Source organism: Chiloscyllium plagiosum, unplaced genomic scaffold, assembly GCF_037043375.1.
Source record: "Chiloscyllium plagiosum isolate Xiang-an unplaced genomic scaffold, Cpla_swu_hap1 HiC_scaffold_1, whole genome shotgun sequence".
NCBI classification, from domain to species: Eukaryota; Metazoa; Chordata; class Chondrichthyes; order Orectolobiformes; family Hemiscylliidae; genus Chiloscyllium; species Chiloscyllium plagiosum.
The window spans coordinates 7,688,370-7,708,483 of NW_028270139.1; the positions used below are offsets into that span (position 1 = coordinate 7,688,370).

The 20,114-nt window shown below is 44.6% G+C and overlaps 2 protein-coding genes across 2 annotated transcripts in view; both read right to left on the bottom strand.

The window, feature by feature from the left end:
* The window catches only part of ednraa (endothelin receptor type Aa), a 55,227-nt gene that overhangs the window by 1,433 nt on the left and 33,680 nt on the right, over positions 1–20,114 (bottom strand). Inside the window, exons 4-6 of the mRNA XM_087975183.1 lie at positions 16,458–16,610; positions 15,031–15,164; positions 3,472–3,580 (exon numbers count right to left, since the gene is read on the bottom strand). Of these exons, the coding sequence (XP_087831309.1) occupies positions 3,472–3,580; positions 15,031–15,164; positions 16,458–16,610 (396 nt within the window). The remainder of the gene's footprint in view (positions 1–3,471; positions 3,581–15,030; positions 15,165–16,457; positions 16,611–20,114) is intronic.
* Positions 17,506–18,476, bottom strand: LOC148152062 (uncharacterized). Its single transcript, XM_087986701.1, has one exon. It carries the CDS (start codon positions 18,438–18,440, stop codon positions 17,739–17,741), a length of 702 nt encoding a protein of 233 aa, XP_087842827.1. The 5' UTR covers positions 18,441–18,476; the 3' UTR covers positions 17,506–17,738.

The following is a 20,114-nucleotide window of genomic DNA, read 5'->3' on the forward strand; positions in this document are numbered from 1 at the left end:
GAAGTTCACGGCAGCAAAGGCCCAAGCTTTCCTGTTGGAGTCTGGAAACGGTGCTCCTCATCTCTCTGACTAGTCCTTCGAAAATGTATTCCACTCAGCAAGGGTTGAAGGACATGCATTTTAACTGATGCCTGAGCAGGTCAATCCCTACCACTTTCCCACCAGATAAAGCTAGTTAAAGCTTTCTGGACAGAGAGAAAGGACATCCGAAGCAGAGGGTTGTGTGTGAGTCAGAGGGCCTCCCCTCATGGGTCTGTTCCTGGGCCTGGTCAAGTTGGCCATTAATAGATCCAAAAGGCAGGCAGTAATGGTTGCCAAATGTCTGCCCCTCTGCTATGGCTACTTTCATGCCCAGGTGTCCTTGGAGAGAAAGCACACAGTATTCACCAATACGCCCAATGCTTTAGGCACGGCAGGGTTGGAGTGCTTTATCTTATCTTCAAACTCCACTTTGATTTCATCCCTCACTCTCTCCATCACTTTTAGTGGCAATGAATTAGCTTTGCCAGGCTTTGCATATAATTTGATTATTTGAAAACACGGGTGATTTAGTGATTAGATCAGATTCGATTACTTAGATTAGATTACTTACAGTGTGGAAACAGGCCCTTTGGCCCAACAAGTCCACACCGACCCGCCGAAGCAACCCACCCAGACCCATTCCCCTACATTTACCCTTCACCTAACACTACGGGCAATTTGGCATGGCCAATTCATCTAACCTGCACATTTTTGGACTGTGGGAGGAAACCGGAGCACCCGGAGGAAACCCACGCAGACACGGGGAGAATGTGCAAACTCCACACAGACAGTCACCTGAGGCGGGAATTGAACCCGGGTCTCTGGCGCTGTGAGGCAGCAGTGCTAACCACTTGCCACCATGATGTTGGACAATAGATGACCAGGACCATGAATGATTTGGTGGTAGGAATAAAATCTGTTCAGTTTTATGTATAATAATATTTTTAGATACAGAACTGAAGTAAAAAAAAGGACATCAAAAGATCTGTTATAATGCCAGGAGACCTGGAGTACCCTCCTGGACCTCCGAAGGATGTACGGGATTCCCATTTCATTTTTCCACGCTCCCAAACAGGAGACGATCAAAAGACAGTCTCTTAACCAAGCCTGCCACCAAAATGCACCAGCAGGAAGCCTCTGGGTTGTGAATATACTTTCCAATACTTCCAACTGGTTTGTTACCCATTCCAGTAAGGAAGCCAGTTAATACAATGTAAATGGGACTGAGGTGTTAACGCAGCCCTGGCCTCGTTTCTGGGACTGTGGGTGAGTTTCCACCTCATCCCGCTTTTGTATTTTCTCCGATGACCACTCCTGATATTTTGTGGCATTTGCCATTTCTACCTGTACTGTTGCTGAATAAGGCCTAGTGTAGCTTGCAGCCTAGCCCGTGAGTACTGGGAAAGGGTACCCCTTCAATGAGCATCTACAGAAAAGGCATTGTTCATAAATAACAAGAAGGTTTATTACATGACAATAAACATGGTAATAAATAATAAAAAAAGGTGAGGCAATGACCTAGTGATATCATTGCTCGCTTATTAATCCAGAGGCCTGGGTAATATTCTGATGACCTATGTTCAAATCATGCCATGGCCAATGGTGGAATTTGAATTCAATAAAATAAATTCTGGTAGTAAGATGAATATTGATGATGAATCCATTATTGATTATTGGAAAAGCCCATCTGTACTTGAAGGAGGGTCTGGCCTGCATGTGACTCCATACCCATAGCAGTGTGGTTGCCTCTAAATTAGATGTCCTCATTCCAATTTTTAAAAAAATTGTTATAAGTAGAACTACCTTTGATCGTGGATAATTACAAAGACCTCAGGGAGTTGGTACCTGTGCGCTCTGAAAGCTAGAGTAGAACTCCTTGTCGCTCACAGGCTTCATGTAACCGGAGCAGAAAAGATGGAGCCAATGTAAGATGACCTTTAACCCTTTTAGGATCATAACTTTGGACAACACTAACTTCTCAACTGCCGAGAACCCAGCAAGAATAAAAACCAGGTGTTCATTGTCACCGAGGAAGCAATGGGCTGGTCAGCTCGACTGAACAGTGGCAAATGGAATTTAATTCCAAAATGTGTGAACTGATGCATTTTGGGAGAACTAAAGGCGTGAGAATACACAAAGGGTTCAGCGGAACCTTGCTGTTTGTGTCCATAGATCCCTGTGGGCAGCAGGACAGGTAGGTAAGATGGTTAAGAAAGCATGTGGGATATTTGCCTTTATTAGTTGAGACATTAAAAACAAGCACAAGGAGGTGATGATGGAGTTGTAGGTGTTAGACAGGGCTATAGGTAGAGCGATGTATCCATTTCCAGTGGCCACACTATAGGAAGCATGTGACTGTAGTAGAGAGGAGATTCACCAGGATGTTGAGCTATGTACAAAAACGGAATACTTTGGTGTTGTTTTCTTAGACCAGAGAAGGGTGAGAGAGGACCCGATTGAGATGTACAAAATTATGAGGGTCCTAGCTAGAATAGATAGGAAGAAATGTTTCCCTTTAGTGGTGAGGGTCAATAATCAAAGGGCTTAGATTTAAGATAAGGGGAAGGAGGTTTCGAGGGATTCTTTCACCCAGAGTATCTGGGTCTTATTGCCAGAAAGGCAATAGCGGTAGGAGCCCTCACATAATTAAGCAGTAATTAGATGAACATTTGAAACACCACAGCATATAAGGCCATAAGCTAACCAATGGAAAGTGGGATAAGAGTAGATAGGTCGTAGTCATAGAGATGTACAGCACAGAAACAGACCCTTTGGCCCAACTCGTCCGTCCGTGCCCACCAAGGCTGGCACAAAAACTGAGGGGTGTTTTCCCATGGTGTAAAACTCTACATCTAACGCAAGGAATAATGGCTCAAGGTTGCATTTGTGCTGGTGGTGAAAAGTCCGTTTGTGGTAATCTTCCTGTTGCGTGAAGGCTTAAACATACCAAGAAGATAAACAGGAAGCAATTGTTTTGACAGTGTTGATGGTGGAGCTTCATGCCAAAATCATGGTTTCTACCCCATGGAGCTAGAAGCATTGATGCAGAGAATCAGAGATTTTTTATGCTTTAATGTATAATGTTTGGGTTAGTTCTGGCTATTTGTGGCTGAGAGAGACTTTCAGGTTTATTTGAAGATGAGATATAGGTCTAGGATATTTATTTTTAATTCAATGTGAAGACACAAGTGCTGTTGACTAATGGGGCACCTCTAGCTGTTCTGGAAAGGTAATAGCAGATCTTCATGAACAGCAGGAATCTGATATCCTTTGCGCCAATGGTTCATTTTTGTAAATGAATATGGTGCAATGCTGCAAACACGGAATTTGTGGAATTTCTCCTTTTATATGATATGCTCCATCAATAAATATGTGTTATCCTCTTCTTTTTCAATTAACTCTCACAGAATCACACATTGCAATTACACATATTGTAAATGAGATTCCTACCTGGAAGCAATTTTTAAATTTCTTGCTCACAAAGTACAGAGCGATGGGATTGATACAGGAGTTCAGAATTGCTAGATTGAGGCCAATAAAATCCAAGACAAGTATGAAACTGGGGAGAGGAACAAATGAATGTTGGTGTTAGGTTATTCTCACATTGTGATATTCTAACAGAAATTACATTAGAACAATACAGCGCAGAACAGGCCCTTTCAGCCCTCAGTGTTGCACCGACCTCTGAACTAATCTAAGCCCATCCCCCGACACTATCCCATCATCATCCATGTGCCTATCCAAGGATTATTTAAATGCCCCTAATGTGGTTGAGTTAGCTACATTGGCAGGCAGGACATTCCATGCCCTTACAGTACATTTATTTGCTTTGAGTGGCACTGAAACTAAAGATCAAAAGCATCAATTGAACATCTCATTCCATCAACTGGTATGTGACATCTGAAATTCTGTCCCTTTTGTTAGCAGACATGAGAAAAAAACGAGGCCCTGATGGAAGTGAGGACTGCAGATGCTGGAGATCAGAGTCTAGATTAGAGTGGTGCTGGAAAAGCACAGCTGGTCAGGCAGCATCCGAGGAGCAGGAAAATCGACATTTCCTGGGTTCCTGATGAAGGGCTTTTGCCCGAAACGTCGATTCTCCTGCTCCTCGGATGCTGCCTGACCTGCTGTGCTTTTCCAGCATCACTTTAATCTTAGACCTCGGTCCTGATGAAGAGAGCCTGCCATTTAGTGTGATCCATCACACAATTTTCCCCATCAATGTACAGGAGAGAGAGACTTAAAATTCAGGAGATTAAATTAGTCATCTTGTACACTGTGCACATTAAGGCAATTTTATAAAACCAAGAGGAGTGTTTAAAACAATTCTCCAACCAATCAGAATAGCTCTTCTGCATGACACATTGGCTGAAGTTCCTAGCTTTCTTGTGTGGTTACTGGCCCTCTACAATATACATGGAAAATGCAGCTAGAAATTCTTTGCACCCAGATTTTCAGATTACCCTGGGCAGATGTTGATGAAGGGGCATGAAGGGATAGTCAAAGATAGGTAAGCAGGCTATCTGAAATACAAGGTATTTATTTTCTTTTCTACCAGGATAAAGCTGCACAAAAAACTAAGTGAGAAACAGACACATAAAGGCCTCTTGACCTCAGACTGCAAACTGTCAGCTGATATTGTCGGGTCCTATTTTAATGCCACGATTTGAATTTCAGGAGGAAAACAGTCACCTAAGGGGCAAATCAGGTAGTCCTGGTAATCGATGGCAGAACCATGAGAAAGTTTGCAGCGGTAAGTGCAGGAGGAGTTGTAACAGCGGTCTCCGAGTTGGGAGGGCTTGTGGGACCCAGAAGATCACTGCTCCTCCTGGCCCTGTTAAAGGCACCTTTGTTCAAACTTAACCTCAATAGCCATGCTAGCTTTCCATCAGCATTGGGCAGAGGGGCAGTTCAGCACTGGATTGCGCTGGTCTTCAGAGTTCCATATGCCTTGTGAAATCTCAATTTGCAGAGTTCAACAGGAGCCTATTTTGCTGACAAAACCATTGAAATGGGAAAGTGGAAATGTAGAAATTAACCTCTCACCTGCTCTTTCCCACTAATCTTGAAGCATTACAAATTCTTCTGAAGATGTGAGCGCAGTGTCATGCAAATTCTGTTTATGATGCAGGACATTAATGCCAATAACCTTACAGTTACAAGACCTGCTGGAAAAATTCAGCAGGTCGGGCAGCATCTGTGGAGAGAAAGCAGTGTTAACATTTCAGATCTAGAGAGACCCTTCTTAAGAACCGCTCTGGAGGAGGGTCACTGGACCGGAAACATTAACTCTGATTTTTCTCCATAAATGCTATCAGACCTGCTGAGTTTTTTCCAACACTTTGGTTTTGTTTCTGATTTGCAACATCCGCAGTTCATTTGTTTTTTTCTTGTTTACCTTGAAATTACCCTCTTCGATACCGAGAGAGAGATTGAAGCCTTGCAGTTACGTAGTGCCTTTCATGACTTCAGAATGTTCCAGAATGTTTTACGGTCGGTGTAGATTCTTTGAGCTGCAGTCATAGATTTTAAGCAGGCAGTGTTGTTGCCAATTTGTGCATGACGTATGGTAATGTGATTACCATCAGGCTTTTGTGGTAACAATAAGTGAATGGTAGTGATTTTTGAGCAGATTTGTAGCTCAGGTTGATGATAAGTCTGTAAGTTAGCTCGCTGAGCTGGAAGGTTTGTCTTCAAACGTTTCATCATCATGACTAGGTAACATCATCAGTGAGAGTCTGGTGAAGCGCTGGTGGTATGGTCCACCTTTCTATTTATAGCTCTTGGTTACTTAAGATGTGGATGTCATTTCCGGTTCTTTTTTTCAAGGGAAGACAGATAGGATCTAAATCGACGTGTTTACTGATGGAGTTCTGGTTAGAATGCCGTGCCTCTAAGAATTCTCATGCATGTTTTTGTTTCGCCTGTCCTAGGATGTGTGTGTGTTTTCCCAGTCAAAGTGGTGTCCTTCTCTGCCTGTATGTATAGAAACTAGTGATAGTGGGTCATGTCTTTTGGTGGCCAGTTGGTGTTCATGTATCCTGGTGGCTAGTGAATGTATCAGGTCCTTCCATTGTTAAAGCATGAATTGGTCTGCAACTTTAGATATTCGTGCATGCAGTGAAATGTGGAAATCTGGAAATTATAGCCAGTTTGCCCTTGATTTCCCACAAACTTCACCACATGGAACTTCACAAAGAGATTTGGCGTGTAAATGCATGCAAGGACATGTGTTGTGGTATTAACCCATTAATTGCCCATTAAACATGCCAGAAAAATTTAAGGCTAGTACATTCAAGTGGAAGTGTAACGATCTTTGTTTAATGGGGAATAGGTAATTTCAGGAGAAAGTGAGGACTGCAGATGCTGGAGATCAGAGCTGAATATGTGTTGCTGGAAAAGCGCAGCAGGTCAGGCAGCATCCAAGGAGCAGGAGAATCGACATTTCGGGCATGAGCCCTTCTTCAGGAATGTGGAGGAGGAAAGGGGCTGAGAGATAAATTCAAGGTGGGGCAGGGCTGGGGGGAAGGTAGGTGGGATGGCCATAGGTGCATGCAGGTGGGAAGTGATTGTGGTAGTCAGTAGTGTGGATAAGTGGGAAGGAATTTAGACAGGGAGGTCAGGTCAAGAGGGCAGTGCCAAATCGGAGGGCTAGATCTGGGATGAGGTGGGGGGTGAGGTGATATGGAAATTGGTGACGCCAATGTTGATGCCGTGTAGTTGTAGGGTCCCGAGGCGGAAGATGAGGCCTTCTTCCTCCAGTTGCGGGGTGGCTTTGATTTGGTAGTGGAGGAGGGCCAGGATTTGCATGTCCTTGGGGGAGTGTGAGGGGGAATTGGTTGGTCACAGGGCAGCGGGGTTGTTTGGTGTGTGCAGGCCAGAGATGTTCCCTGAACCACTCTGAGCATTGTCACTCGGTCTCCCCGATGTAGAGGAGACCACATCGAGAGCAACAGATGCAGTAAATAAGGTGGGTGGATGTGCAGGAAAATCTCTGCCAGATTTGAAATGTTCCTTTAGGGCCTTGGATGGAGGTGAGGGGACAGGTGTGGGTGTACGTTTTGCACCGCGTGTGGACACAGGGAAAGGTGCTGAGTATAGAGGGTAGGTTGGAGGGGAGCATGGACCTAATGAGGGAGTCACGGAGGGAATGATGGAGAGGGAAGTATATGTTTGGTGGTGGGGTCTCACACTAGGTGGTGAAAATGGTGATGAATGATGCGCTGAATCTGGAGATTTGTGGGTTGGAATGTGAGGACCAGAGGGATTCTACCCTTGTTGCAGTTTGGGGGGGTGGGTGGGGTTCGAGGGCGATGGTGTGGGAAATGGAGGAGATACATTGGAGGGCATTGTTGATCATGTGGGAAGAGAAATTGCAGTCCTTGAATTAGGAGGACATCTGGGGTGTCCTGGATTGGAATTGCTCCCCCGGGAGCAGATGTGGTGGAGGCGAGGATTTGGGAGTAAGGGATTGTGGTTTTTATGGGGGAGGGGGAGATGCAGCCAAGGTAGTTGTGGGAGTCGGTGGGTTTGAAATAGATGCCCCGTGTTGAGTCAGTTACTGGAGTGGTCGAGGAAGGGGAGGGAGGTGTCGGAGATGGTCCGACATGAACTTGAGGTCGGGGTGGGAGGTGTTGATGAAGTTGATGAACTATTCAGTCTCCTCGTGGGTACACAAGATGGCGCCAATACAGTCATCAATGTAGCAGAGGAAAAGGAGGGCGATGGTGTCCTTGTAGCTGCAGAAGAAGGACTCTTCCAGGTATGCTACAAAGAGGCAGGCCGAGCTGGTGCCTCATACCCGTGCCCATGGCTGTAGGAAATGGGAGGATTCGAAGGAGAAGTTGTTGAGGGTGGGGACCATTTCTGCCAATCAAATGAGAATGTCAGAGGAGGGGGACTTCAAATATTCTCAAGAAATGAGTTCAAATCCTACTGCAGCAGTTGGAAGCATTTAAATTTTAATATTTCTGGAATAAAATAAAACTAGTCTCAGTAAAGATTACCATCAAAATCCTGGATTGTCATGGAATACCACCTAGTTTATGGAGTTCTTTTGGGATGGAACCCTACATCCTCACTCACTGTACACTTCTATGGAACTGCTTGGAGTTGGACTAGTCCATATTCAAGAACTCAGCAGCCAATGTAAACGAGTAAGCCACTAACATTACTTCATCAGTAAGTGCATAGAAGACTGCATACCGAAGAAGTTAATCTGAATTTTCCCCAGAGGGAAACCATGGATGAACTGGGAATCCACTCCCTACTGAAGTCCAGGTCTTAGGCATTCAAGTTGGATGATCCTGACCTATACAGGAAATCTTCATAAGGCCATCAGAGACACCAAGAGCAATACCAAACTAAGCCTGAGACCTAGACTAACCACACAGATACCTGTTGTTTGTGGTATAATTGGCTACAAAGCATAGTCGAGCAGAGTCGTGGTCAACAGGGCATCCATACCTGATGAGCTCAATGTGTTCTGCACTTGTTTTGAACGGCAGGTCAGTGAAACAATGTCACCTGACCTGACAACTGTGGGTGCACCTGTACCCACAGTCACTGCCACAGACGTTAGATTGGCTTTCTTGAGAGTGAACATATGGAAAACGACTGGCGTGGATGGAGTCCCTGGCCTTGCACTCGGATCCTGTGTGGACCAGCTGGTGGGACTATTTGCTGCCATCTTTACTTACTCCTTACTCCAATCGGAGGTTCCCACCTGCATCAAGAAGACCACCATTGTCACAGTGCCAAAGAAAAGCCATGCACTGTGTACCTCAATGAGTACTGCCCAGTGGTTCTGACCTCCATCATTATGAAGAGCTTTGACAGGTTCGTCATGACTCATATCAACTCCAGCCTACCAAATTGCCTTGATCCCTTGCAATCAGCCTACAGTCACATCAGCTCCACGGCAGATACCATCTCCCTGGCCCTATACTCAACCCTGAAACATCTGGATAGCAAGGATACCTCCATCAGGCTCCTACTCATTGACTACAACTCTGCCTTCAGCACCATAATTCCAAACAAACTAATCTCCAGATAGGTCTCAGCTTCCCCCCCCTCTGTCACCTGGTTCTCGACTCTCTGACCCATAGACTCATGGTACCAGCTTGAACACAGGCAAAGAAGCCTCCTACTGATGAACACTTATTGCCTTCCGTCAGTAATAGAAGCAGCCTTCTTCATGTTGACCAACACCCTGGATGAAGCACTGAGATTATAAAGAGCACAGAATGTAATTGGTGTGGGGAGGGGTGGGGGGGAGCATCATCCATTTTAGCCAGAAGTGTTAGGCCTCCTCCTGAAGTCCCCTCTATCGCAGATGCAAATATTGAGGCAATTAAATTTGCCTAACTTGATATCAGGAAATGGCAGGTTACACTGGACAAACCAAAAGTTATGAGTCCTGACAACATCTTGGCTGTAGTGGAGAAGACGCGTAGTCCAGTAATATGTGTACCCCATTTCAGCACAGCTTTAACACTGGCTTTTATTGTGCAGGTATGTCCTGTCCACAAAAAGCAGGACAAATCCTATTACTGGAGGAGAAAGTGAGGACTGCAGATGCTGGAGATCAGAGCTGAAAATGTGTTGCTGGAAAAGCGCAGCAGGTCAGGCAGCATCCAAGGAGCAGGAGAATCGACGTTTCGAGCATAAGCCCTTCTTCAGGAATCATTCCTGAAGAAAGGCTTATGCCCGAAATGTCGATTCTCCTGTTCCTTGGATGCTGCCTGACCTGCTGCGCTTTTCCAGCAACACATTTTCAGCCCAAATCCTATTACTGCCCTAACAGTCTACTCTGACTCATCAGCAAAGTGATGGAAAGTGTTGCCAATAGTGCTGTCACGGGATATGTATTCACCAATAACTTAGTTACCAAAACTCCAGCAGACCTGGCAGCATCTGTGAACAGAAAGCAAAGTTACCGTTTCAGATCCAGTAACCCTACTTCAGAACATTCCAAAGAAGGGTCACAAAACTTGAAATGTTAAGTCAACTTTCTCTCCACAGATGCTTCTAGACATTTGAGTTTTTCTAGCAATTTCTGTTTTTGTTTCTGATTCCAGCACCAGCAGCTCTTTGTCATTTTTAATTTGTTACCGATATTCAGTTTTGGATCCGCCAGACCAGTTGCTGTAGAACTCATCACAGCGCTGACCCTAAGAGTTGAATTCGAGCAGTGAGGTGAGAATTAAGTGCAGTTGACATCACCGCAGAAGTTGACCAAGTGTAGCATCATGGTGCCCCTGTAAAATTGAAGTCAATGGGATTGGGGAGTAACTCTCCAATAGTTGGTCATGCTACATAGCTCAAAGGAAGATACCAGTCAGGAGATGAGGGGAAAACTTCTGCAGTTTACTTGAGATCTCTGGATGGGTTACTTGTTCAAGGGCACCCAGTCCCTGATTGAGGAATCTGGCACTGGGAGGTGGGACACCAACAACCAATCCCCCATCCCTCCAGAACTTGCCTCTGACCACCCTCCACCTCCCACCCACAGGAACCCCCTAATTCAAAACCCCGGCTGCCATCACTAAGCTGATGGCAGAGACTCCATGATGATCCTTCTCTGCCCCTTCTGTGCAGCTGTAACACTTTATTCTGCATTCTGTTCGATTACTCTTGTGTACTTACGTAAAGTATGATATGTCTGCTTAGCACGCAAAACAATATTTCTCACTGTATCTCAATATGTGACGATAATGAATCAAATCTTGGGTAGGTATCTATAGAGCAGCAGCACTATTTCCTTCTTGGAATACTGTACAACCTGTCTGCGTAACTGAAAGATTATCCAGCCTCTGTCAAGCCTCCCTGGTGTTCAAATCTCAAAGAAGAGTTATTGACTACTTCCCTGGAGACAAACACGAGTTTCTGAAGAGATTGCTGATGACATGTGTGAGGATAATGATATTCAGGAAACCATGATGTGGAGGAGCCGGTGTTGGACTGCAGTGGACACAGTTACAAATCACACAACACCAGGTTATAATCCAATAGGTTTACTTGGAAGCACTAGCTTTCGGAGCACCGCTCTTTCATTGGGTAGCTGTGAGCAGGATCATAAGACACAGAACTTATAGCAAAAGATCAGTGCCATACAACTGAATCCTGAAGCATATGATCCTGCTCCGCGGTTATCTGATGAAGGAGCAGCGCTCCGAAAGCTAGTGCTTCCAAATACACCTGTTGGACTGTAACCTGGGTTTGTGTGATTTGTAATTACATTCAGCAAAAGCCACTTGACACCCCCACCTCCCTCCAACCCTAGCTGTGATGGAGGAAGGAAGTGGAACATGGTTTCAGTGCCTGGATAGATCGAGAGCTGCCAGCCAGGAATTCCAAAACGACAATGGTCCGCCAAGCCTACACGATGAAGAAGTGGGAACTGGAGCAGGAAGTGCAGAGAGGAGGAGGAGGAGTATAATACAGCGATGGAACCTGGCATGTCCCAGTTCATGTGTGGCTCACTTAGAAAGAAACACAGCAATCATTGGGAACACAAATTCTGAATCTGCTGGGTTCCTCTGATCTTCAGCACAAAGTGGTGCCACAATTGATAATCTATTCTTAACTCTTGTCTTCACAAACAGAAGATGACTTTGCAGGTGGCAGATAAAATGGGCATTATGGGAAAATGGAGCAATCAAACAGATTTTAGTCTGTTTATTATCAACACAATGCTAATTGGTGCAGCAACTGCAGAAGCTCAGGTTTGTAGTGCCACATCAGTGTAAGATAACAGAACAGTAACTGGAATAGATGACCATGGATGTAGGCTTGCTCGCTGAGCTGGAAGGTTCGTTTTCAGACGTTTCGTCACCATACTAGGTAACATCATCAGTGAGCCTCCGGATGATACCAAGTATGGTGACGAAACATCTGAAAAGAAACCTTCCAGCTCAGCGAGCAGAGCTACATCCAGAACCTCAACCTGAGCTATAAACTTTCTCAAAACTCACTAATAGATAATTATATTGCAGGGTGGAGTCAAAACCCTAAATACCAGCTCACCTAAATCGACATTACAGTATAGCAGAATGGATCGTTGGCAAAGAGAATAAACTAGTCAGGAATATAAAAAGACTATAAAAAGCCAAGAAGGCAATTAAAAATAACTAGATTTTCCTCAGTGTAGAGCAAATAATTTTACATCAAACAAACAACACTTGGTCATGCTACATAGCTCGAAGGAAGATGCCAGTCAGGAGATGAAGGGAAAACGTCTGCAGTTTACTTGAGGTCTCTCCATAGGTTACTTGGTCAAGGGCGTTTGGTTCCTAGTTGAGAAATCTGGTATTGGGAGGTGGGACGAGTGGGACACCAACAACCAATTCCCCCGTCCCTCCAGAACTTGCCTCTGACCACCCTCCACCTCCCACCCACAGGAACCCCTACTTTCAAAACCCCAGCTGCCATCACTCAGCTGATTGCAGTCAGAGTTTGTGTTCTGTGTATCCTGTGGTGACGTAGTTTTCCTGTGAACACCTTTCAATCACATGAACGCCAGCATCTTACCTTCTGTTGGTGATGGAATGACAGCATTGCAAAGCTGCAGCATTGCAAACCCTTCATTGGAACGCTGGAACAGCTCATCTTTTGTTTGGCATGCTGTATTTCTAGCATCTTATTTTTAAACTTTTAATTTTTTTCTTCACACATTCAGTCTCTGTAATGCACAGATCTCTTAATGATGGACCTAGCCCCAATATAGTTTCAGGCATGTGGCCGTCCTGTCGCTATGGGCTTCTAACGCATTCAACCCCATCTGGAAGGGATGTCTCAATATTTATACCTCAGCTACTCCAAATGGAGGTTTTTACGATGATAGCTCGGAACTCCTGAAAAACGACAGGTGCTGTTGGCCCCTTATCTGAGAACGTGTATTTTAATAAAGACAAAATAACTGCAGATGGAAATTCAACGGGTGCTTGGCAAAAGTTTGTGTGTGGAGCCGATGGGATGTAATAGCTAAAGGGGTCAAAAAAACTTTAAATGGGGAGAGAGCGACTTGAGATAGCGAGGGGCTGACAAATTCCCTACTCAACAGCAAGCCATCCTCTGCAGAGTCTGTTCGAAATACATTTCACGCACATTTTGGGCTGAATCTTATGGTTTCGAGGCTAAGTTACAGGTCACATCAAGTTTGTCGGAGGGATTTGAACGAGTTTTCTCTCTGAATCTTACCAAACTCGCATCCCTCTGGCTTGTACCAAGTCCGATGTTCACCCTATGTCACCAGGCACCACATGCCATTCACCAGGTATTCCAGAATTGACTGGCATCCTTGGCACCTGTGTACCATTGTGTAACCGGGCAATCACTTCTATTCTGGGTCAGTCATGCATGGATTCTGACGTTTGTCCCAAACATGGCGGACAGGGGTAAGTTGGTGCATGTAAGGACCTTGAGCTCCTGCTGGACAGGGTGACACAGATGTGGGACTCACTGCTCCCCTGGAGCCTGCAGTGGGGGCTAGTCACCAGACCATGCCAGCTTGGCCAAAGATTGCCAACTGTGTTCAAGCAGTCCCAGCCTTCTGGAGAAATACACAGCTATCCAAGATCAATGACCCTCCCCAGTCTCCCACAATCCTCTCTCCAATACCTCATGCTCACTCTGCCTCTGCTCCTGTGCCCACCTCCCACCAAGGCTCACTCTCCACCACTTTCGCTACTGTCTGCAACATCTTCCCCTCTCACAGTCACCCAACCCCTGACGCCACTAATACTGCTTGCTCTCTGTGCTGTCGAAACACTTGCTAAGGACACTTCCCCACCTACACCAACAGAAATGGTGCTGGGAATTCCTGGGATCTGCTCAAAGCAGGCCACGGTGTTAAAATTCAGCCCTTCAGTTCCGCAATCTGATGAGTTGAAGAGACTTTTGTTTGTCGTTTCACAGGACGTGGGGGTCACGAGCTAGACTAGTAACTGTTGCTCATCCCTAATTGCCCTTAACTAAGTGGTAGCAAGCTGCCTTCTTGAGTTGCTGCTGTCCATGAGATGGAGTTATGTCCACAGTGACATTAGGGAGGGCGTTCCAGCGATAACAAAAGGATAATGATATCGTTCCAAATCCAATAGAGTGTGGTTTGGAGAGAAACCTGCAGCTGATATTTCCAAGCAGCTGTTACCTCGTCCTTTTCATAGAATTCCTACAGTGTAGATGCAGGCCATTCAGCCCATCGGGTCCACGCCAGCCCCTCCAAAGAGTATCCCACCCAGAGTTACTTGTCGCAGAATGGTGTGCTACTGTGTGCCCATCTCACATGCATCCCAGATCTCCTGTGTCCTATCAGACTCCTGATCACTGCTGCATGAGAGCTCACAAATTATCCGCAAGCTGCTGTATACACAAGGAATATCGAGCAATCATTCACAACTGCCTTCAAAATCTGAGCCAATGATGTTAATCTGAGATGTGGGTTTGCGGATAAGGATTGGCCAGGACACCAGCCATAACTCCTGTCTTCTGAGAGGAATTCACGTTTCATCCGACAGGTGACGCTTCCATCACTGCAGGAGTCTGTTGGCACTGTGGTGGAGTGTGAACCGAGATTGTATGCTCAGATCCCTAAAGAAGGCCTTGAACCCACAGTATTCTGATAACCACCTGTTTGAAGGAGCAGCGTTCTGAAAGGTAGCGCTTTCAAACAAACCTGTTGGACTACAACGTGGTGTTGTGTTATTTTTAACTTTGTTCTGACAACGTGATTGTAAAATACATTCATTGTGAGTACATTTTGAAATGAATTTTTTTGCGACACTCTGAGGGCGTAAAAGGTGCTGTACAATTGAGAGTTTCCCAGTCTGGAAATACATATTAACTGCTTATTTCGTATAGATAATTTTTAAAATACAATTTAATAATTATACGAGTCGTGATAGTGGGAGATAGACTTTCGGTTGAGCTTATTAATCTTTCCTGTGAGTATCTCCCCAAAGTGAATTCAAGGTTAATGTAAAGTGAATATCATTTATCAATCTTACTTACTTCAGGAAATCGCATTTGTTGGAGCGATTTTCATTGTAATGAGTTTTCTTTAAAAGCTTGCTAAGGTGGAGAGGGAACCAACACAGAGCAAAAAGCACAACTAGAAACAAAACAGTTTTGGCTACCTCTCTGCGCTGTAAAAAAAATACAAAAAGTAAGCTTTAGTTCAAATAGTCTTAGCCAGTTACAGAGAGTATCAAGCAAAGCTCACATTCTTTCACACGCGTTGGTAAATCGAGGGCCAATGACAATCCTTGGATCTATTTATCGAACAATTAGGTGTAGCAAAATAACATAATGTATGCTGGTGAAAGGGAGTTGTTTAAATAGAGAGTAATGATTAGATTCCCTACAGCCCTTCAGCCCAACCAGTCCATATTAACCCAAGCACGGCCAATTCACCTCACCTGCACATCTTTTGGACTGTGGGAGGAAACCCACGCAGACGCAGGGAGAATGTGCAAACTCCACACAGACAGTCACCCGAGGCTGGAATTGAAGCTGGTGCTGTGAGGCAGCAATGCTAACCACTGCGCCACCATACTGCCCCACTAATTGATTTTAATTGCTATAGCATCAAGTGTAAAAATGTGTGATTAAATAAAATTTCAACGCAGCGAGAGCAGAGGAGGCTGGGATCCTTTTCAACCAACAGTCTTTCATCTACCAGCTCAGGAAGGATCACGGAGAAAGATCAGGGGGTAGACTGTTTAAGAGAACAAGAGGGTTTGAAGAAGCAATAGGCTAAAATAGTAATGAAAGAGACAGGGAATATCAAAAACAAAATCTGGTTTCTTCAATTAAATCAAATTCAGTGACAGCAGCAATGAAGATTAAAATGAAGGAGAGTGAGTCTATTACATTTTATTTTGAAACCTTTTTTATTTCTTAGAAAGTAATTAATTTTCTGAAAAAAAAAAATCATTGTCCACCACTAAAAGTCCAGGTGGAAAGTTAAGAGCTGATTTAGTTCTCTGAGTTTGGAGAATTTATGCTACATTAAGAAGTTCCAGACCTACTCGTTTCATGTCTGGCTCCCCATAGAAAGTCCTGGGTTGGTGAACCAAGCTTTTGATTTTTTTAAAAATGGAATTATTAATGGTGCAATTTGTCTCATTAGGCTATTCATTTGTTCACAACAGTGTCACTCACAAACCTGTATGGATATGATGCAAAAGGTACACAAGTTATACACAAACTGATGAGCACTTGGGTTAATTATACGTTTAGTCTCGAGAGCACATAAAAACACCCTTCAGTCCACTGAGTCTGCACCGGATAAAAACGGACACCTAACTATTTTAATCTCATTTTCTGACTCTTGGCCCATAGCATTGCAAATATCTTGACATTTTGTAACTGCGATATGTTCACATTTGCACACAGCTTCTCTGCAGCATTAAACTATAGTTAAAAATAAGACTTACCCGTTTCAAGTGCTCACTCAAGGCAATCCTCAAACTCTTGTTCCTCTTGCTTAACATCTCACTGGTCATTCGTGCATAGAAGAAAGCAGTGCAGACAAGGGGCATGCAGAAATAAAACCCAAACATCCACCAATCCTTCACATTCATGTAGAACTGAAAGAAAACATTTTGTGTCCTGTGAGACAGAAGCCGGCCAGACAAGACGTTCATAGCAAGAGCATCTTTGATATTTTCTTTTAATATTGGAAAATTTAGCTGAAAGACCAAGGGCCACAGTGCAGGACTCAGTACGTGTTTGGAAAGACTAATGGGATATTTTCAAGTTGACTGCAATGCCAGTACAGCCTTGACAAAGCAAGAACTTTCTCTTTAATCTGGCTAGATTTCTTAGGTTGGAGATACTTAAACAAATTAGCAGCCTGGTCATCCTTTCTCTTAAATTCTTCTGCAAGGGTAATATTGAATACCTGGTGCCTACAGATTCCTGGATTTGAGAAGATTTGTGGCTCAGGTTGAGGTTCTGGATGTAAGTTAACTCGCTGAGCTGGAAGGTTTGTTTTCAGATGTTTCGTCGCTATACTAGGTAACATCATCAGTGAGCCTCTGGACAAAGCACTGGTGGTATGGCCCGCTTTCTATTTATGTTTTTAGGTTTCCGTGAGTTGGTGATGTCATTTCTTGTTTTTTTTTCAGAGGGTGATAAATGGGGTCCAAGTCAATGTGTTTGTTGATGGAGTTCTGGTTGGAATGTCATGCTTCTAGGAATTCTCATGCGTGTCTCTATTTGACTTGTCCTAGGATGGATGTGTTGTCCCAGTCGAAGTGGTGTCCTTCCTCATCTGTATTTAAGGATACCAGTGAGAGGGGGTCATGTCTTTTTGTGGCTCGTTGATGTTCATGCATTGTGGTGGCTAGTTTTCTGCCTGTTTGCCCAATGCAGTGTTTGTTACAGTCCTTGCAAGGTATTTTGTAAATAGCATTAGTTTTGCTTGTTGTCTATATGGGGTCTTTCAAGTTCATTAGCTGCTGTTTTCGTGTGTTGGTGGGTTTGTGGGCTACCATGATACCAAGGGGTCTGAGTAGCCCAGCAGTCATTTCTGAGATGTCTTTGATGTAGGGGAGAGTGGCTAGGGTTTCTGGACATGTTTTGTCTGCTTGTTTGGGTTTGTTGCTGAGAAATCGGCAGACTGTGTTCATTGGGTTCCCATTCTTTTTGAATACACTGTGTAGGTGATTTTCCTCTGCTCTGTGTAGTTTTTCTGTGCTGCAGTGTGCGGTGGCTCATTGAAATAATGTTCTGATGCAGCTTCGTTTGTGGGTGTTTGGATGTTTGCTTCTGTAGTTAAATATTGGGTCTGTATGTGTTGTTTTCCTGTAGACGCTGGTTTGAAGTTCCCCATTGGCTGTTCGTTCTACTGCGACATCTAGGAATGGCAGTTTGTTGTTGTTTTCTTCCTCTTTAGTGAATTTTATGCCAGTAAAGGGATTATTGATGGTCTTGAAGGTTTCCTCTAATTTGTTTCGTTTACTGAAGACAAAGGTGTCATCCACATAGTGGATGGGTTGGATGGTTGGCATGGCTGTTTGTTCGAGTCTCTGCATTACTGCCTCTGCTAAGAACCCTGATATCAGAGACCCCATGGGCGTTCCATTGGTTTGTCTGTAGGTTTTGTTGTTGAAGGTGAAGTGGGTGGTAAGGCATAAGTCCACTAGCTTGACGACATTGTCCTTGCTGATGAAGTTGGTGGTGTTTGGTGTATGTGTGTTTGGGTCTTCTAATAGTGTTTCCTTGGCTAGGTTGATGTTGATGGGTGTGAACAGGGCTGTTCTGTCAAAGGAAACCATTATTTCATCCTCTTCTATCTTGGTGTCTTTGACGGTCTTCAGGAATTCCTGGGTGGAGTGGATGGAATGGTGGGAGTTTTCTACTAAGTTTTTTAATCTTTGGTGGAGCTCCTTGGCTAATCTGTACATTGGCATCATGGTAGCCCACAAATCCACCAACACACTAAAACAGCAGCTAATGAACTTGAAAGACCCTACACAGACAACAAGCAAAATTAATGTCATTTACAAAATACCTTGCAAGAACTGTAACAGGCAGAAAACTAGCCACCAGGATACATGAACATCAACTAGCCACCAAAAGACACGATCCACTCTCACTAGTATCCTCACACACAGATGAGGAAGGACACCATTTTGCCTGGAACAACACATCCATCCTAGGGCAAGCCAAACAGAGATTAGCATGAGAATTCCTAGACATGTGGCATTCCAACCGGAACTCTATCAACAAACACATCGACTTGGACCCCATTTACCGCCCTCTGAGAAAAAGAACAGGACATGACATCACCACAGGAAGTGACATCACCAACCCAAGGAACCCGAAACACATAAACAGAAAGCGGGTCACTAACAGCAGTGTTTCACCGGAGGCTCACTGATGATGTTACCTAGCATGGTGATGAAACCGGCTGAAAATGAACCAGTGAGCAAACATACATCCTGATTCCTGGTCATTTTTTTAGATTACATTACAGTGTGGAAACAGGCCCTTCGGCCCAACAAGTCCACACCGACCCGCCGAAGCACAACCCACCCAGACCCCTACATTTACCCCTTACCTAACACTACGGGCAATTTAGCCTGGCCTATTCACCTGACCTGCATATCTTTGGACTATGGGAGGAAACTGGAGCACCCGGAGGAAACCCACGCAGACACGGGGAGAATGTGCAAATTCCACACAGTCAGTCGCCTGAGGCGGGAATTGAACCCGGGTCTCCGGCGCTGTGAGGCAGCAGTGCTAACCACTGTGCCACTGTGCCGCCCATTTATAGCATACTTCTATCTGGAGATGCCCCCAAGGAGCAGAGAGTCACATCCTGAAATTTAAGACAACCTTTTATACTTTCAGTTTCTGATTGAACTGTGATTTATCTCTGAACAACAAATATTAAAGAATATACACTTAATACTAAGGTCCTGGAGAATGTTGCTGAACAAAGAGACCTTGGAGTGCAGGTTCAAAATTCCTTGAAAGTGGAGTCACAGGTAGATAGGATAGTGAAGAAGGCATTTGGTATTCTTTCTTTTATTGGTCACAGTATTGAGTACAGGAGTTGGGAGGTCATGTTGCAGCTGTACAGGACATTGGTTAGGCCACTGTTGGAATATTGCGTGCAATTCTGGCCTCCTTCCTCTTGGAAGGATGTTGTGAAACCTGAAAGGGTTCAGAAAAGATTTACAAGGATGTTGCCAGGGTTGGAGGATTTGAACTACAGGGAGAGGCTGAATAGGCTGGGGCTGTTTTCCCTGGAGCATCGGAGGCTGAGAGGTGACCTTGCACAAGTTTATAAAATCATGAAGAGCATGGATAGGGTAAATAGGCAAAGTCTTTTCCCTGGGGTGGGGGAGTCCAGAACTGGAGCGTGTAGGTTTAGGATTAGTGGTGCTGGAAGAGTGTAGGTTTAGGGTGAGCGGGGAAAGATATAAAAAGGGGCAACTTTTTCATGCAGAGGGTGATGAGTGTATGGAATGAGCTGCCAAAGGAAGTGATGGAGGCTGGTACAATTACAACATTTAAAAGGCATTTGGATGGGTATATGAATAGGAAGGGTTTGGAGGGATATGGGCTGGGTGCTGGCAGGT